This window comes from Carassius carassius, chromosome 1, assembly GCF_963082965.1.
Source record: "Carassius carassius chromosome 1, fCarCar2.1, whole genome shotgun sequence".
NCBI lineage: Eukaryota > Metazoa > Chordata > Actinopteri > Cypriniformes > Cyprinidae > Carassius > Carassius carassius.
The window spans coordinates 44,670,076-44,688,984 of record NC_081755.1 but is presented as its reverse complement, the minus strand read 5'-3'; the positions used below and the strand labels follow the sequence as shown (position 1 = coordinate 44,688,984).

The window sequence follows — 18,909 nt, the reverse complement described above, 5'->3', positions numbered from 1 at the left end:
AGCAAAACAAAGTTCATCATAACATCTGAACCATCAATAGTACAAAATGTACGTTTTAGCGATGAGCATTAATACTGAAGTTTTTTTAGGAATTCAATCACGAGTGTACTGTATAATACTGCTTAGAAACTAACTTTGTAACTTACAAAATCTTACTTGCAATAAGTATAAAAATCTAAATAAATAAATAAAATAAATCTGTGTCTAATCCAATGAATAATATTTACACAATGAATCAATATAAAGTGTATATAAGTGTAAATATAAAGGTTTCAAAGCAGCTCTAAAGAGATTAATGATGTTAAATCTTAATATCTTTAAACCTTAAAGTCGGATTTAGCAGATTAGAGCAAGAGTTATAGTTTACTTTTACTAGTTTACAGTATTTTTCTTTACATCATTGTTGAGATATGCTATATAATCACCCTATCTGTCACCATATAAAGATTGCCATATATTTGTAAATCCAACTTTATATAGAGAGGTAGGTGATTATATAGATAAATGGAGCAGTTTTATGGTTTGTGTTTTTGCCATTTTTGTAGCTTGACACACCCAAAAACTATTCACTTTCATTTCCCTGGACATTCTGCTAAACATCTTCTTTTGTGTTAAAAATAAAAGTATAGAGGTTTGGAATGATATGAGGGTGAGAAAATGGCAGAATTACATTTTTTGGATTTAAATTCTTCATTTTTATTTTTAAGGATTTATAATTCATTTGTCACTAAAATTTGAGATTGTATTGTAAAATCCCATGTTACTCTCTGATAGCCAAAAGCTCATATGGGGTCGTTGTGTTTTAGTGATACCATGAGTTAAGTGCTAATCTGTTTCTTGTAATAATGCACAGTTTGGTTAAAAAAAATAAATAAATAAAAAAAAAAAACCCTATTGCATTTCCTATCTTAAGTCATCTCAAGCACAAAACTACTATAATAATCATGTAAAAATCTCTCATCTGCCTCATATAGTGTCACAGTTGCTGCAGCAGATGGCCCAGAGCTGATCTGATCACTCTAATGCAGTGTAAAAACACTCGTGTGGCTTTTGAAGATCAAGAGCAGGAGGTTACACACTGCTTAGAAGACAAGGCCATGTTATAATCAGTGGGATTGTTTGTTTGTTTTAACGAGAAGAACATTCTGCTGTTCCTCATGGCATGCAACACAAACATGCATGCTGTCAGTTTTGTTTTCTCTCCAGTTTCTCTGTGCTAGGAGAGCTGTTGTGTAAGCAAACACTGTCTGTCAGTGCAGATATTATGCAGGGTCAATGAGATTTGCACAAAAAAGAAAGAAATTTTTTTTTTTTGAAAGACAAAGCACAAAAAAGATTTAGGTGTATTGCAGATATTCTTGGCTACAGTAGCCAAGTGATAATTTGACCTACATTTATTCTTTAAAAGGCACAGTTCACCCAAAAATTTAATTCTCTCCACTTGTTCCAGACCTCCGTGTCACTGACTATTGTCAACTATTTGGTCATCAACATTCTTCAAAAGATCTTCTTTTGCATTCAACCGAAGAAATAAAATGTTTTTATTTTTGGGTACATATCTCTACAATGTAGAATTGTAGGTTGTCGTTTTAGGCATTAGTTGTCTAAAAATAAATAGGACTTTAGGAACTCAATTTGACTAATTTTACATAGGTAAACAGTCTACATGTAAAAAATCAATCAGATTATAATCTTCCCAGAATAAATACTTTGTGTAATCATCAATAAAAGAATGCATATTATGAAACAGACTCTTATTCAATAATGTCGTCGCCTTTCATTTAATATTTTAACATATAACTGTCTTTAGTTGATGATGCGCCTCTGTAATTATCCATTAATACACTTTTATGGATTGATTATAATGAATGAATGTATTCGGCCTACTGCAATAAGAAAAAATTACCAACGTTTTTTCTCTCATCATCACATACCTTTATAAATACCTTTGATTATTAAAATTTGTTATAGTAACATATAATCATGCTTTTTCTGCAATGGCTACATTTCGGTGTGCTTTACAAACCAGAAATAGATCAATCATTAGATGGCACCTGATAGGCCTATGTCACTGAATGTTTACGCATCACTGTTTTCCATTGCATAACGTTATGTTAAAGCAGTTCACGCAGTTCTTGTCCTTTTTTTTTTTTTTTTTTTTTAATCAAAGCAACATTATAATCTGAGTGTTTTAGAGCTTGTTGTAGCATTTACTTCAGTGGTATCTCGAAAAAAGGCAATGCTGGTCCCGCTTCACTAGTCTAAATATATTTCCTGAACATTTTTTGAGGACAACAGTCGGTTTTCAGGACACACGAGGAAAGAGGAGAGGGCGGGGGAGATTGAGCAATATTACTTAATGCTTTCGAAAAGATTATTCTAACGAAAACTGTAACGAGGGAGAGATTAGAGAGGAGAGAGGAGGGTCCTGCGTGCGTGCGTACGGAGGGGGCGGTCCGTTCATGCACTGACACACATGTGGTTCAGACGGGGTGATGGAGCGTCCTCGACTGAACCTCATGGAGCAAACACACAAATAGGAGCCGAGCGCGTTGGAGACGCAACAGACACGGAACGACTGAACGGAGCTAACAGTCCGTTTGACTTTAACCGGCGAAAAGCGAAATCGAACACCGTTTGATTTCTTTTGGGAAAGAACAAGATTGACCTCGGAACGAAAGTCACTGAAAACGATTTGAACTGAAGACTTTCTGAACAGAATTACGCGACGATTTATAATGGTAATATGCTTTTTATTTTTCTGTTAAAGTTTATCTTATATACCTGTGTCTATTTGTGCATGTATCCGACAGGTGCAAGTTGTATGACTTGTGCTGAACTATTTTTAATAGGCTTATGTACATTAAGACTTTGTTTCATTTGGACAAAATGTAGCCTAGATGTTGGAATATTATCCCTGTTAGAAAATCCCTTAGTTTTGGGACATGTATTAAAAGATGCATCACTGGTCCACATCTGACTTGGAACATTCAGACCAACTAAAAGCAAGTAGCCTACTATGTTCCAAAAAAGCTACCAACTTGAAAATAAAGAATACACTAATAAAAATTAAATTAGTATATATGTATTGTTCTTTATTTTTGTTTGAGGAAAGGTTCTTAACATGTAGCTTTCTGTGTCTTAGATAAAGCATTGTTTAAATCTGCACTGATGCAACAGAACACAGTGTGTTGAGTAAGGCGGCATTCCAGGATGAAAGTGACTCACTGGGACAGGAAGAAGATAAGACTCGCTCGCGCAGAAGCTGTTCCGCAAATAGGTCAGCACGGGAATTCTTAGAGAAGGCATTTCTAGTTTACATGAAGTAGCGGTTTACTGTTGTTAAAAACTAGTCTATGTGATGATATTCAAGTAATGTAGGTTTTATCTAACTCAGTGAGAACGTTCATTTGTTGATGTTCATTGTTGTTGACTTTGAGTAAGGTAGGTAAGCTATATAACTGTACACTCCTTAACCTGATATTATGCGGTGTAGCAAGAACGTACTGTGCTTTGCCACTGAGAGGTAATAAAGTTACATAACATCGTGTTGTAACTGAGCTTACGTAACTGACGGGATATCTTTGTTCTTTCTGCCACCAGGTGGAGCCACAGGTGCGTCAGTAACATCTGATATTGACCTGAAACCACATTCAAACACAACACAGACCAACCACAACTCCTAACATCACACCTAAGAAAAATACATCAACCTCAAGATGTATGAAGAGTCGTCTGAGGAGATGAGGGTGTTGAATGCGACTGCTCCCAGTAGCACAGTGTCTTTCACCGATGAGGCTGTGTCCATCCTGACTTCTAGTAGTTTGCTTGCACGCTCACTACTGGGTCGAACATCGGCACTTAAACGCAAAGACACCAGTTCATCCAACAGCTCTGTGAGACGTAAGCGGGAGTTTATTCCTCACGAGAAGAAGGATGATGGCTACTGGGACAAGCGCAAGAAAAACAATGAAGCCGCAAAGCGCTCTCGCGAAAAACGGCGAGTAAATGACATGGTCCTGGAAAACCGCGTGCTGGCGCTGCTCGAGGAGAACGCTAGGTTACGAGCCGAACTGCTAGCACTGAAATTTCGCTTCGGCCTCATTAAAGATCCCTCGAATGCTTCTATACTTCCGCTCACAACAGGAACCTGCATCCCACAACCTTCGGCGCCACATTACTACCTTCCACATGGGGATGGCCCTCCCCAAGCTGGTCCGATGTTGATAAATCAGTCCCAAAGTGGACCGCAATCTGGGCGAAGTATCAGAGAAGCCAACAGTATGTCAGAAGACTCAGGTTTCTCCACGCCTGGAGGCTCCAGTGTTGGAAGTCCAGTCTTCTTTGAAGACAGACTAAGCGAGCATGGAACGTTGTCTCCACATCAAACAGATGAGCTGGTTTACGAGTCCCATCACTCCCCAACTGATGTTTTAGCAATGGGACACGTCCCCATGCCATCCACCCGGATGGAGCCGGTGGACAGTATGAAGAGTCTTCCGCACAAGCTGAGGTTCAAGTCTCCAGGTGGCAGCGAATGTGACAATTCTGGAGACCAACAAAGTCCTGTGCTGCCCACTGTTAGCCCAAGAGTTCACAGCCTTTCAGGGACAACCGAAGGAGTGGGTTACTGGACACCGCAAGATGGAGAAGATGCCCGAAAAGTCATGCCACCACAGCAGCAGCAGTACAGGAATTACAGCCACAATGTGAAGCCAAACGAATCACAATACCAAGCCGAGAACAGCATGCTCAAGTCTCAGCTCAGCTCTCTCAGCGAGGAAGTGGCTCAGCTCAAAAAGCTCTTCTCCGAGCAGTTGCTCACCAAAACAAATTAAGACTTTGTAAAGAGTGCACGGGAACACTGCAAATATTCACAGTTGAACTCATGAACATCCTTAGAGTATGAATGGAAAGAACGCAGAATGTGCATCACTACCTCTTCACACTCAGTCATAACCAAACAGAACTTGCATATCCACCTTACTTTGCAATGTGGAAGTAAGCTATTGTCCGTGAACGTGCAAGATTTCCAATTCATTAGAAAAAATAGGAGTAAAGTGCAGTAAGCATTAAAACTATTTAAATTCACAATATTAACTAAAAATAAGAATTGCAATATCATGCAGCATAATGGACTGTTTTGGTTCGGCTAAAATAACTGGAAGCAAATGACACAGGAAGCCTTGCATGTTGAAGTTACTTATAGCTGTGCCCCCCACTCTTATGTTACAAATAAGGTGGATAATGATTTTTGTTTAAACCCTTCCTTTATCTTACATTCAGGAACATGAAAGAGCATTCCAGCGGCATCAGGACACGTTAGATACAACGCCTCTCCTCAATTCCTTCAGTTGCTCCTTTTGCCTCAAACACTGTGATCTTGCTCAAAAAACGCCCAAGGCTCCTGTTAAACAATGTCTGCACACACAGACCTGTCTGTCACTGTAAGTGTAAAACAAAGCATAACATCCTCCGTTGTAAAGTCATTCCTCTAGTACGTGCCAACACTACTTAAACACTTGTCAGTAAGTGAGAGGAGATGCACGGTGAGCCTGAAAGTCTTCACACTGTAATATTCCTCCTGTGGTTTGACAGATTTATGAATTAAGTATAAGAAATTGCTTCTTGCAACATATATCCTGATTAAAGCCGAACAGGAAGCACCAGGAAGGGTTATTTTGATTATCATGAACCAGTAGCAACTCAGCACTGAAAGACAGCATAATATTTTTATTTTATTTAATTTTTTCATACAGATCACTGCCGTTGTCCAGACGAGGATGTCTAAATTGAATTGAATATTTGAATTAGTAATTGAATACACTGTTACTTGCATTTTGATGGTGAAATGTTCTGTTGTCTTGTAAGTTCTTGTGTATTTGTACAGTACATATACATTATGTTTGTGTGAATAAATATTTGAACTTTGTTTGCCTTTTATTGTTCAACTAAAATTTAATTTGTGGAGCTTAATTTCTATCTATCATCCAATATACATTTTATAGCTAATAATAAAGTATGTTTAATTGTATCACGGGACAGGTAAAAGTGGTTTCACATGTTTTTTAAAACAAATTCTCTTGCATTAAAATGTGAGAACCATCTCTGAATTCCCAGAATCACTTAGGACCATGTTTTGACATGTACACTAGTGCAGTTCTCATGGACTATCACCTCTGCTTGGTATCAAGTTATAACAGAAATATTCAAAGCCCTGGGGCCAATGACATTTTAGATGTCTCAATATACCAACTCAGATTCTATGTTCATAAGGCAGCAGGTTTGCAATTAAAAACCACATGCAAAGTTTCTACTTCAGCGTTCTGGGTTGTTTTAAGATATATCTTGAAATATAGTTGAGTGTTTAAAAAAAAAGCTTTAAAAATAATTAAGCATGTACAACAATTACAGAAACGATATAGAAACAGTTTCATAAAAATAAATAAATGCTAGTAAATTTCACGGTTGCAGAGAAATTGCAAGTTGTACTGAATTAAACATCATATTTTGAAACAGAAAAAGCTGAAATTGAATTTTCCTGTAAAATGCACTCAAAATAATTTCGAAGTTGTGTAATAAAGAATCCATGGCTCCCATAAAAGTGTAATAAATCGAATTTTATAAGCCCATAACTGCTTAAATAATTTGTTTTTGTAAAACTAGCACAATCCACAAGAGGTCAGCAAGTCCTTTTGTATTTCCATTCAAAATGTACACACTCGTACAGCGTTACTAATACAAACCGAATTAAATGACACACAAAGATTAGCACAATAAAATCACCAGATTCAAGATCAAGTTTCACCTCGATATTTCCCTGTACTTCCTTTAGACTAAGAATAAACATCTGACACCAAATGAAGGTCACCTCAGTCCCCTGAGAACTGAGCTCCGCTGAGACCTTTCTGCTGGCGTAAGAGCATATAAATAGATGCAAGAGTCTATTTAAGGAGCTAATCTCTAAAACAAGGCACAAAGCTTTTCCTGAGCTTCAGTGTTTACGTAAAAGCTCTGTCAGGTCCACACATTCATGAATCCCGGGTAATTTCCCTCCCTGACATCCCTGCTCCACTGGTCCACTGACCCCTGACTGGCTGATCTTCATCACTCATGCATTCAGTTGCAGGCTGGGCCTGATGTAATGAGACGGTTGCCATGGAAACCTCTTCCAGATAATGCTGGGCATGGTGGGATGGGGGGGGGGGGGGTGTTGAAGGCGGGAAGTTGATGGGGGGAGGGGACAGTGGGCCACATCACCGTTCAAGGTCATCTTGACAATAATAATAATAAAAAACACATGAGGTGGCTTCAGATTGGTGGAACAATTCCAAAACATATTGCTAACACTTGGAAGCCCCTTTCTCTTACTAAGATCAGCAGAGGGATTCTCACAGAAGCTGTCAAGAAAGCCCCCAGGTCATATTAAAAAACACTTTGTTTTATTTAATAAATAAAAGTTTTAGGACCATCAAGAAAAAGCTTAATATCATATTCTGTATAATATCAAATTATTATTATTATCAGCTTAATGTTACAAAATATCTGTAAAGTACTATTTGCAGTATTGCAGGATTTTTTTTATTGTGTTGAATTTAAAAATAAAAACATATTGCTTTATTGATATATTATGTTTTTACAGTAATTTTAATTAAAGAAAATTAATAGAACATGAATTCCTATATACATTTTACTAAATATAGTAAAATACAGAATATCAATAGAATTTTTATCATTTATATCATAAATGCAAAAGTAAAATCTCAAGATGCATTACAGTAATAGGTAATAACCAGAGGTAAAGGTGCTTTATTGTCTGAAAATATGGACACAAAGTATTCCAATGCTCTTTTTAATGGATTTTATTTATTTATTCATTTATTTACCTTTGTTTGAAAAATTGAGTTGAGATATGACTCAGGCAGTACTGCACACATCATTTATCCTTAAATCTTGTCACTGGGATTCACTCAGACATTAAGCTAAATAAAAATGAACTGGCGAAAACTGGTTTAAATTGGGTCACAGCCTTCACAATGCAATTGTTTCTGCTTTTATTTATTTAGTAACCAAAAACTGGATGAGAAAACCACAATAATAATAATAATAGTAAATAAATAAATTGTGAAGGAGAGTTTATAGCTACATCCTAAAAGGTAAGTCACATAACCTCAATACCTACATGTTTTCACCATGTCAGCCGTGTTATGAATATGACCGTCCTACATCTGAGTAGGTCTGGCCGCCTGCCCGATCCCTCCCAGTTATTATGGCTTGCTGAATGGGGGGGGGGGGGGGGGGGGGGGGGGGGGGGGCTGGAGGTAGGTGGGGGCAAAAGAGAGAAACAAAACGTGACGAGGCACCCGGAGCGACCTGTTATGCAACCGCTGACCTACTAACATACATTTCTAAACAGAAGCAGCTAGCGGCAGGATACTGGAGCGCCTCGCCAACACAACACAAGAACCCATGCGTACTGGACGTGTGCGTGCGTCACTTCGCCTTTTATTCAAGCCACCGAGGCTGATACAAACAGACTAATAGAAGTCATCGGGCCACAGAAATATTTTGGATACAGGCACAAAAGCCACAAACGGTACGTATGTTCAATTTCTTTCTACTTTTGGGTGCACTCTCACACAAACACTGCATGCTCACAGCTGTACTGGTGATGCTCGAGCTCCTGGCGTGATCTTGCGGACATGTTACGCGGTTATTAAAGCGAGGTAACTGAAATGAATCCAAGTAGCTATGATATTTGAAATGCAACGGCTTCTGTTTACTCACAGATAAAGGTTTCATTTATTTTGTTGTTTTACGCATGCCCCATTACAGGCTCGGATGTTGCTCAATCTGCATGTTCGCAATGTTAAGGCGAGGCCGGGAACCCTCGCGACTGTAGACAGGACATTTGGCACTTGATGCCCGTAAAATATTTTCCATACACATTCATTCGCCATGCACAAACATGTTTTCTGTATGCATATCTGATTGTTTGTTTACATTTATTAATGAAATAGTATTGCGTCATTTTAACATTTGTGCATTAATATATGAATCGGGAGTTACAAAAAAGTTAAGTCGGGCGTAACACTTTTAAATATTTTTGATTAAAACCCTAACATATTAGCTACATTATATCGCTGGAAATGTTATGATATGTGGTTGCTGTTTAGCTGTTCGTGAAAACTTTAATTAAAACGTCATTGACAAACATTAAATTCAATTGGGTTACGAGGTTAATGCGGCGCTCTGGGAGTTAAAACCCTGGACACACTTCTCGCTGTCACGTGTAACCGTGCTCGGTAAAGGTTACCGCGGGTGTTTACGTTAAACTACTCAGAGCAGTTAACTCTTTCCTGGTATACAGACTGGAAATCAAATATAACTTTGTTGCATGTAAAATGCAATTGTCTTCATACAATGCTTACATAATAAAAGCTCGTTCACGTTATTGATATCCATCAATATTTTATCTTGGCACACGTTGTGGGAATTATCCAGTAAAAAAAAAATTCTGCCAGAAATCTGGCTGTTTTTAAGTTTGTTCCCCTAAATGCAAATAATTGTGAATGCAGTGATTAAATAGTTTCAGTATTTATAAGATACTGAACGAAACTGTTGCTACCTTAAGTAATGGCGACTATTTAATGCACTCTTACATTTTTTCATTTACAGTTAGGCTACTGAAACCAATTTTGGTGATCAGATGTGGAGATGCGCATGCGATTTGCGTATATAATGATTGTAGGAGTCAATGAACTTGCATTGTTATTCTTCTGAGCTTCCCAGCAGATGGTTGTAAACTGATTTATTGAGCTCCTCATCTTTGATTAGTGTTTACACAGTGTAATTTACAAGTGTAATCATTGTGTTTTTTTTTGTTGGTCCTTGTGTGACAGTGTAATGTGTTAAGAATAGTTAAATCACAAGATTTTGGATTACAAATTTTAGGTTAAAAAAAAGTGTATTCTTTAGTATACAAACATGAGTTCCACAGAAATAAGTCGAAATAAGTCATAGCATGCATGCATGATTTCACACTAAAATTTGTGAATGTGAGAATTGCTTGACAACTTGCCATTTTCTTTTGACATTGCGGTGTTATGAGTTACATAATGGTAAGAAATGAGAAGTTGCAAATAAATTACAAAATATGCGGGGTCTTTAAGGCATCAGGGGGCATCAGAGGAACTGCTTTGTGTGCCAGGGCAGAATGTAGGTCATAGACCTGAAGAGAAAACACCCTTCTGCCATAACAAAGAACAAAGATTCTGCTGGTTTACAACAAAATCTTGCAAATTGGGACCTGCTTCAGCAACAATGCAAAAAAACTAAACAAAAAACCTTAGTGCCAGCTGTTAAATTGTGGAAATGAATCTTTCAGATTGTTAATAGCAATTTTTTTAAGTGCAATGTATTTAAGTTTATTGTACACTTTAAGCAGTAAACATTCATTCAACTGGTGGATTTCTTAACATTGCTCATAGTGAAAGAGAAAGAAAGATAGGGAGGAGACGTGTTGTTAATGTCTCGATGTGGCTAACAGGGAGAGGCAAATTACCGTTTCGTTTTTTGTGGGGCAAGAGAGCACATGTGACTGGTGGAACACATGGACTTGGTCAAAGCATTTATTTTTTTCAACAGAGGATGATATGAGTGTGTTTATAGAAAGAGTTGGCCTGGAACTCCTCCTGTCTGTCCAAGGCCTGCCCTCCTCCTACTGGAGGAGATAAACCCAGGCGTGGAACCCGGGGGGTGGGGGGTCCTAAACCACGTGCCGAATATTACATTCTGCCCCAGGGTCAGTTACGTGGCCACAATGAAATCCAGCACCCCCGCCTTCTCCCATTATTTCCATTACTAAAACTGCTGTAAAGCGACACATAAAACATTTGAGCTGAATTATAGTTTCCAGGCCTCGCCCAAGTAAAGACTACAGTGGGACAGACATGCTATTTCTTCCCCGATGAAAGCTCACATGCACAAATATAACCCATATACTAGCTTATATATAGGCCAAATTTAATTGCGGTTTATAGTCTTATAACAGTTTTGAGCTAATTGCAGGTCATCCAGCGAGATCAGTTGTTAGGAATTATGTCTTTAATCCATGTGCCACATGATAATCAAAAGCAGTTTTGAATAACAGATATAGACTTGTCATGTCAGATTCTTTAGAATGGTTTGGCTGTTGGTGCCTCCATTCTTAAGATTTGATAATTAGTTGCATTGTTGCTAATGCGTGGAGATAAATGTATCTTTAATGATTCATGGGTGTGGTTGACAGGCTAAATAACTCATCCACTTACTGTTTTTATTAATAGTCTCTTTCCTTCCCTCCATTATAAAAGAAAGAGATTGAATGAAAGAGACACATGATTTACATCTATAATACTCAGAATTTTATTCTAGTCATTTTAGTTTTTAAAAATACTTCAAAAGTACAGATAACACAGTAAAGGTGTTCTGCTCATTTGAAGGTGATAATGATTGGCATTTGTTAATAATCTGAAATGATTCATTGAGAAAATGAGTCTGATTGATTCAGTTAATGAAACAGATGGTTTGATGGAAGAACTAAATCAGGCATTTTTCTCACAAGTTTGACAGTATACCCTAGAATAACACCAAGTACTATGCCAGTTTTTATAATTTTGTTTAAATTTGATTCAGTTTTCTCAAATAATTGGGAAATTGGTGCTGATCTTTGATGTGGCTTTTTTAGGGTGTTTTGGAAAGCGCAGTGTTTGTGTTGCTGGCATTCAGAAAAATGTCTGCAAAATCTTTTCCCTTCATTTTCTTTTTTTTACCCTTCTTCTTTCCGTTTATCCTCAATCTATCCGTCACCTCTCTATTTTTAGCAAACACTTTAATTCCCTTCCCCTTTCTGCCTCTATCTCTCGTGATACCTGTTTCACTCCTGACCTATATTTGAGCACAAGGGGAAAAAAAGTTTTCTTCTTGCTAGCTACCCTGTTTCTAGGTCAGTGGGTCATTCAGGGAGACTTTTATAGTTTTGTGCCTCACTTAATGTCTATTGGTTCATGAGACCCCCTGTTTAACTGTTTAACATTATTTACATTTAATAAAAATTGCTTTCCATTCATAGCATCAACTAATTAAGGGAAGAAAATTGCTGTTTTGGCCCTGTGCATTACCAGAATAAACCAGAAAGTGTTGATTGAAACCATCAGGAGAGGCTTAAGCTGTCTGTAGTTACGTAATGTTGCCTCAGATGTCTGGGATGAGAAGAACATAACCCATAAAAAGGGCAGCCAGATCATGGGATTACACTGCGTTCATCTGCCTAATTTATGATGCAGATGGCATACTTAATGCTACAGAGTCATGGTGCTGTTTTAGATACACAAGTATAGTCTTAACTAAGAGTCTCTTATACTGTTGCTTCTCCTAATAAATATAGCAATGCTTTTACTCTCAGTGTAAACTAAAGTTTGTGATAGTTCACTTTATATGTATCCTTTTATTGTTAGAGAACAAATGCTAGGAATGTTAGAGAGTTTTGTTAAGTTTGTAGAAAAAAAGGAAATCAGGCACCTTTAGATGAACAACATCGTAAGATTGAAATAGGGAGTTGGGGCTCAGTTTAGGTCATGATCGGATCTCAGCAATGTGGAACTGCCCACTGGCTGCCGAGTTAATCATCACTGGCGACTCTCTTTAGATGGCTGAAACAGTTACCACCCCTGGATCTGAACTCATGTTGATGGAATGTTCCCCTTCTCCCCTTTTTCCAGATATGCCTGACCTATATTGCTAAGCTCTCAATCCGCAGATCATAAAACCTGGCTTGCCTTTTGCCTGACCTCGGTTTATCTGCCATTATAGTAATTATTGTTATGAAGTTTTCTTGGCTTCTCCTTATTTTTCATCTAAAGGATGCTTGTTTCGAAAGTTCTCCTTGAAAACTTTTTAGTGAGTAGTTATTAAAAGAATTAAGTGTTAATGATTTTGAATTCAGTTCCTGGACCCCATTATTGGGGCACCAGAGCATTTGGACTGTGGAGCCAAGAGGAGATGTGTTGTAACATTTGAAGTTAATGTTTCAAAAGCAGAAACCTCTTGCACTGGTTTCCTCAGAGCAGATGATGTAATACAGGATAAGGTTTCAAAATGTTAAAACAAATCATGTGTTCATTGCTAATGTTTACCATATGTGTAGTCCTGTTTACTGAACAGTCTTGACTAAACTCTGTACAAAGGCTAATATTTAACTTGTGTCAGAATGAGGAAATTAATTTTAGGTAATATCTGTTTAGCTGTTGATTCTCAGTGGGGAAAAAAAAAAAAAAATTCACTGATAATCCTCACCTCTCTTTCTCTTTGCATCATGAGAGTCCAGTGAATAGCCAGAGAATAAAGGTCAAGGGTCGCAGACAGACAAATCAATAGCAGGGTAAGCAGGTCAGACGGCAGTTGCGGGGCAACAGAAAACATTCTGTGGTTGTCAGGGTTGAGTAAATGAAGCAAGAGGATATGACAAAGATACGACTGAACATTCCACTTCTAAATCTTCCGATTACCCAGCCACGCAGAGAAGCATGAAGAGTTTCATTAAAAGTAAAAAAGCACAACAAATTAAAAGATTTCTTTGAAGTAGCTAAAGGCAAACTGTGAATTGCTTTAGCTTTCAAGGATTAACAAATCTGTCTTTCTTTTCTCTTTTATGTTTCCAGCCTTTCATCAAACAGCCAGCTGGAGGCTTTGGGAGCAGCAGCACCCCTCCCCAAGAGGCTGACAAGCTGGGGCAGACTGAGTGACCTATATCCTCCAACACGCCCAAGGCACTGGGATCTCTGTCGGCTTGATAGAGCCGTTACATAAAGGAATAAAAGTGAAAACAAAGAAAAGGGGGTCAGAATCCTTCAAGCAAATTTGGTCACATTTCCTGTACTTTGGGACTTTATTGGCCCTCTTTCATTCCCCTGTTTGGCTTTGAAAGACATTGTGTGCAAGCCAGAAGAGTTGTTTTAGGTTTGTTAAATTCAGGAGATTTATTTAGAGGTGCACCTGTTCTTACTCTTCTTAGCCAAGCAGGAAACTCGATCATCAACGGATATTTGCTTGAGCTTCACATCAACAAAATCAATGAGGTTCAGTTTTCCAGGGACTAAAATACCTCATAAAGTCTTTGATTATCCAGCTACTTAGTTGAAGATTCTCCAGTCCACTATTCGTCGGGATAACCTACAGGAATTCCCATCACCACCTTTGCCCCTTTACCCCATCCCCGTTTCTTCATTTATTTCCATTTTACCAGTGGTGAAGCAGAGGTCTCAAACTGGCTCCCATTGAGGAACAATGGAAAGTGAGAGCTTAGAAATTTCAACAAATTCCAGTGCTGGCAAAACTTTAAAGAACACAGAGAGCTTTCTGGACTACAGTGATCTTCTCCATTCTCCTCAAAGCAACATTCGCCACAGCCGCCTTCTCAAACCAAAGCCCAACATGAGCTGTCGACGCAAGCGTGAGTTCATCCCAGATGACAATAAGGATGCATCTTACTGGGAAAAGCGACGCAAGAACAATGAGGCTGCCAAGCGTTCCCGGGAGAAACGGCGCTATAATGACATGATCCTCGAAAACAGAGTTATGGTGCTGAACGATGAAAATGTACGTCTGAAAACGGAGCTTTTACAACTTAAGCTCAGGTTTGGTATGATAAGTACAGCCTCCTATGTGGAAAAGAGTCAGCAGATTGGTGGAGCAGTCAATGGAAGTCCTGGGGGAAACTCCACGTCCTCCTCTACCACAAGCCGTTTCTACCCTAATGATTACTCAAGTGTTTCTCAGATGATGATGAACTCTGATTCTTCTGAAACAGACCAGTCTGTTCGAGGGGACAGGCATGTGAAAATGGCAAAGTACTCCCCACGAGGTTCTCTCTCCGATATGTCCGATGGCTCCTCTCGGGACAGCCCAGAGCCACTTTTGTATGACATCAAGCAGGAGGGGATGGGTCTAGACATGGACATTGTCAACAGCACTGCCACACATATCATGTTAAACATTCATTCTAGATTGCCTGCAGTACTTCACCAGCACACTTTTGAGCCAGGTTATTCAGCCAACCAACAGAAGCAACGATGCCAAGAGACCATTGCAAGTTCAGTCGCTCCACAACCTGCTCAAAGAAGTGTTATCCTATACCGTTCAAGCAGTGCCTCATATCCTGTGGAAACTCAGGAAATGATTCCTAAAGAACAGCAGAACCTCACACAGCCTATTGAGGGACCAACTGGAAGTCCCAAAAGCTTGGCAGAGGTGTCTAAACGGCTAGAGAGAAAGACTTTGGACTCTCCTCCTTATGAGCACCCAGATGGGGAAGCAGCCGACAGGCAAGCTTACATTGCTCAACAACAGACACCCAGGGTTGATGCTTCTGCCCCAGATCTTCTAATGAGACCAGAGAAAGGAGATGAAGCACAGATATACCACTGTTCTAATGGAAACTTAGAGAATGATGAGCCACCAATGCTGGCCTACGAAGGAGGCTTGAGACAAGAAGAGTACTACGAGAGTCACTCTGGAAAGGACACTTCCTCAAGTGACGGGGATCCCCGCAGCTCTGATAAAGAGGGCTCCACCGATGATGAGTCTCCCTCTTCTTCTTGCTCTGATACAGGGAGCAACCATCCTCACATATTCATGACCCAGATCTCCTTCTCACCAAGCCAATGCAAAGACGGCCAAGTGGAAATTAAAGGCACTGCCCTACCCCACAAATTGAGACTCAAACACAGAGCTCAGAGCGATGGGAGAGCATCGTCTCAAGACTCACCGACGACACCACCTGCTAACTCTCAGCCATTACCTCAGCATCCTTACCTGGACTTGTCTCAACCTGGCAGCCAGTCGAGTCCAGGGTTTTAAAAGCAGGACACCTCGGCTGGAAGCATCGAATGTGGGAAGAAGGAATCAAGTATGCGTAACGGCCGTAACAAGAGACATGACTGAACGGGAAACTGTGGGACTCACTTGGGTCTTGACACAAAGCCCCAAGAGACTTTTTATAAACCCATCTTGAGGTCCCATTTTGATCTTGTACCCTTCACCCCATTCCAAGTTCTAATGCCTAGAGATAAGAGAAGTGGACATCATCAGGACTGCTGCATTGTACCATAATGTATATATTTACCTTTTATTGGTTTGGTTTGTATGTTTGTTTGACCTCCTCTTAAGGTTACAGCAGCACTTTTATAACCGAATTAAATAGTACGTCATGCTATTGATCGCACTTACCCGTAGTTCCCATGCTGCTGCAAGATGTCAAAGTATGCCATTCAATTCAAAAGCAATATCTACCACATGTGAGGCATTGTAATGGATTCATATTTGTAAATAGGCTATTTCAAGTGCCCCATCCTAATTTTTGGCCACACCTTATCAACAGAACATTTGCAGGTGGCTGTGCACCATTTTTAAACATACTAAACACCAGAAGATTCAGGGAACTTTTCCCTTGACCAAAGAAACATGGCTTTGAGTTTATACCTCTCTCTGCTCCCTACCTCTGCTTTCCTAACTAGTGCTCCCCATCACTTTCCCAATGTTAAACAGCCTAGATACCACTCTTTCTTGATCAGGCACTTGGTTTGAATGTATAAAATGTGATATAAATATTATATATGAATATATTTTAAGAAAACAAAAAGATTACATGAAAAAAATAGCGAGTTCGGTGACTAATGAATTTGTCCTTGTCAAAAATACTGTACAATATCAGTGTGTTTGCTGTTTGATATGCCACTTAATATAAACTCCTTTTTTTACTTTAACAATTTGCAATTAAATATATTTTTTAGAAATTTTCCTTTTATAGAAAAAATTAGAAAATGCCCCAAATCCTTTACAGATGCATTAGTGGGTTGATGTAAGCTTCATGTCATAGATACTAAAATTTGTTTCCATTGCAGTTATAACTCATTGTCTGATCTTGAAACATTACATGGTGTTTAACATAATTTTTTTCATAATAATTTGTTTTTTTTATAATTTAACCTTTAACATATCCTAAAAGTACATATCTAGCTTCCCTTTTATGTAGCCTCCTCCATGTTTATAGTTTTTCTTATACACCAACTGAAGTAAAAACATTTTTGCTTCATAACCTGTTAAAGAGAGAACTGTCTATAGGCTTAATGCAGAATGACTTTCTCTTTATCTCTGGTTATGAATGTGAAAGGAATTTTGCTCTTATTAGCATGGGGTTTACAGGAAAGCTCCACCCTGCTTACATCAGTATAAATGGATAATTGCTAGCATAGTGTCCTTGACCGTTTGCCCTTGAGGCCCCTGGTTAAGTGATTCAGCTAGCTGATACTGCAATTTTTTCAGTCTTTAACCGGTTGGCTGACTCCTCGCTAGTTAACCGCTAACCTGCATACGTTTCCCTGCCAAAAATGAGGTTTGATTAAAGTTTTTTTTTTACATTGTACATTTGTACATTTTCCAGGTGTAGCTAAATTTTGTAGCTTATTTTTTCCAAAATAAGTCTACATGTCATGTTAACTTATGGCACTTGTGTATAAATGTAAAATCTTTTTCACTCACAACACTGTATTGTGCTTTTTAACTGAACTGTTTTGGGGGCCAAGTGTTGTCCTGTTTATCACTAGCTGCGTCTTCCAGTTTGCTGTGATTTCGCAATTGCTCACTATAATGTCACCTATTCCCTTTCGTCCTTTCAGTGTGTTTCAAATTGAGTGATGATTGATGTTTTTATTTTCTTATGGTTTTATCAAAATGAAAATGAAAAAAAAAAGCGAGCAAGGCTTGTTTCGGTGTTACTGAGTAGACCGTGGCACTGCTGTTCTGTTGCTCTGTTTTGAAATAGATGCATATTGTAAATGACATTAATATTCAGTGCTAGGGTTGGGTGCATTTCAAAAATTCAACAAAAAATAAAAAGTTGTTGCATTATTCATGTGTTCGTCCTTTTTTAATACTTCATCCACCTACGTAATTAGAAACTGCTGTTATGTAATTAGGTTTCGCATCATGCAATTACAGCCTTATTCAATCAAATTTATTGACATCAGATTACAGAATTGTGAATCTTTCAGTATTTTTAAAGAAGTTTTGACTGCTGTGTATAAAGAATTTCACTCAAGCTGAAAGAGATTAGTGAACAAAGGCAAGAGTAAACAGCCTATATCATCTGTTTTAATCTGGAGTAACATTGCGAAAGGGCAGAAGTGTTGAATAGCTTGCTCTGGCCTATCATGAGATACTGACACACTGACACTCATCAGTCTAGCTTTACCACAGGCTTACTTTACTTATGAAACACTGACCTAGTTACTCAGTGTGCTGCTTAAACAAGTAACATGCTATGCATTCGTTTTCAGTGAACTGATATGTACACGTTTCACATTGAAAGTCACTCCTAATGTAACATGATATGTGGTACACAATGTGCGTATTTGAGAATAGCATAAACATAAACACACAAACTATGTTGTCAAACAGGATACAATCTGTTTCTTTCTCTTTGTGATGGTATCTACCAGTAGAGAATACATATTAAACCCTTATTTCTATAGTCCCTTCATGTTCTCATTGTGGAGATATGCATGTATGGAACGTCCTGTCCTGCTGATGAGGACATGCACAAGTCAGCAGATCTTTCAGGTGTTTTTCGTTTTAATGCCACACAAGTAGGCCAAAACCAAATCCATGGTGAGTTTGAAGTCAAGACATCCCAAGAACAAAATATCCACATTTTTACGCAGATCTATTAAGAGTATGTTGAATACTGCAATAGCCTGAGGTACATGCAAGATAATTTTGGGTCAGCTGCACTTGCCCTTTAACACCAGTGCTGTATTGCACTATACATTATGTTTGTTAATCACTTACAATGGCTTGAAAACTTAAACGTTT

The 18,909-nt window shown here is 38.5% G+C and overlaps 2 protein-coding genes across 2 annotated transcripts; both read left to right on the top strand.

Moving 5' to 3' along the window:
- Window positions 1-2,443: 2,443 nt before the first annotated feature.
- Window positions 2,444-5,932, top strand: LOC132152198 (nuclear factor interleukin-3-regulated protein-like). The gene is made up of 2 exons (XM_059560991.1): window positions 2,444-2,741; window positions 3,604-5,932. The coding sequence occupies exon 2, from the start codon at window positions 3,720-3,722 to the stop codon at window positions 4,836-4,838; it is 1,119 nt and encodes a 372-aa protein (XP_059416974.1). The 5' UTR covers window positions 2,444-2,741; window positions 3,604-3,719; the 3' UTR covers window positions 4,839-5,932.
- A 2,438-nt stretch (window positions 5,933-8,370) lies between these two features.
- Window positions 8,371-16,982, top strand: LOC132152190 (uncharacterized). The gene is made up of 2 exons (XM_059560978.1): window positions 8,371-8,596; window positions 13,701-16,982. Exon 2 carries the CDS (start codon window positions 14,326-14,328, stop codon window positions 15,895-15,897), a length of 1,572 nt encoding a protein of 523 aa, XP_059416961.1. The 5' UTR covers window positions 8,371-8,596; window positions 13,701-14,325; the 3' UTR covers window positions 15,898-16,982.
- The last annotated feature ends 1,927 nt before the right edge of the window (window positions 16,983-18,909 follow it).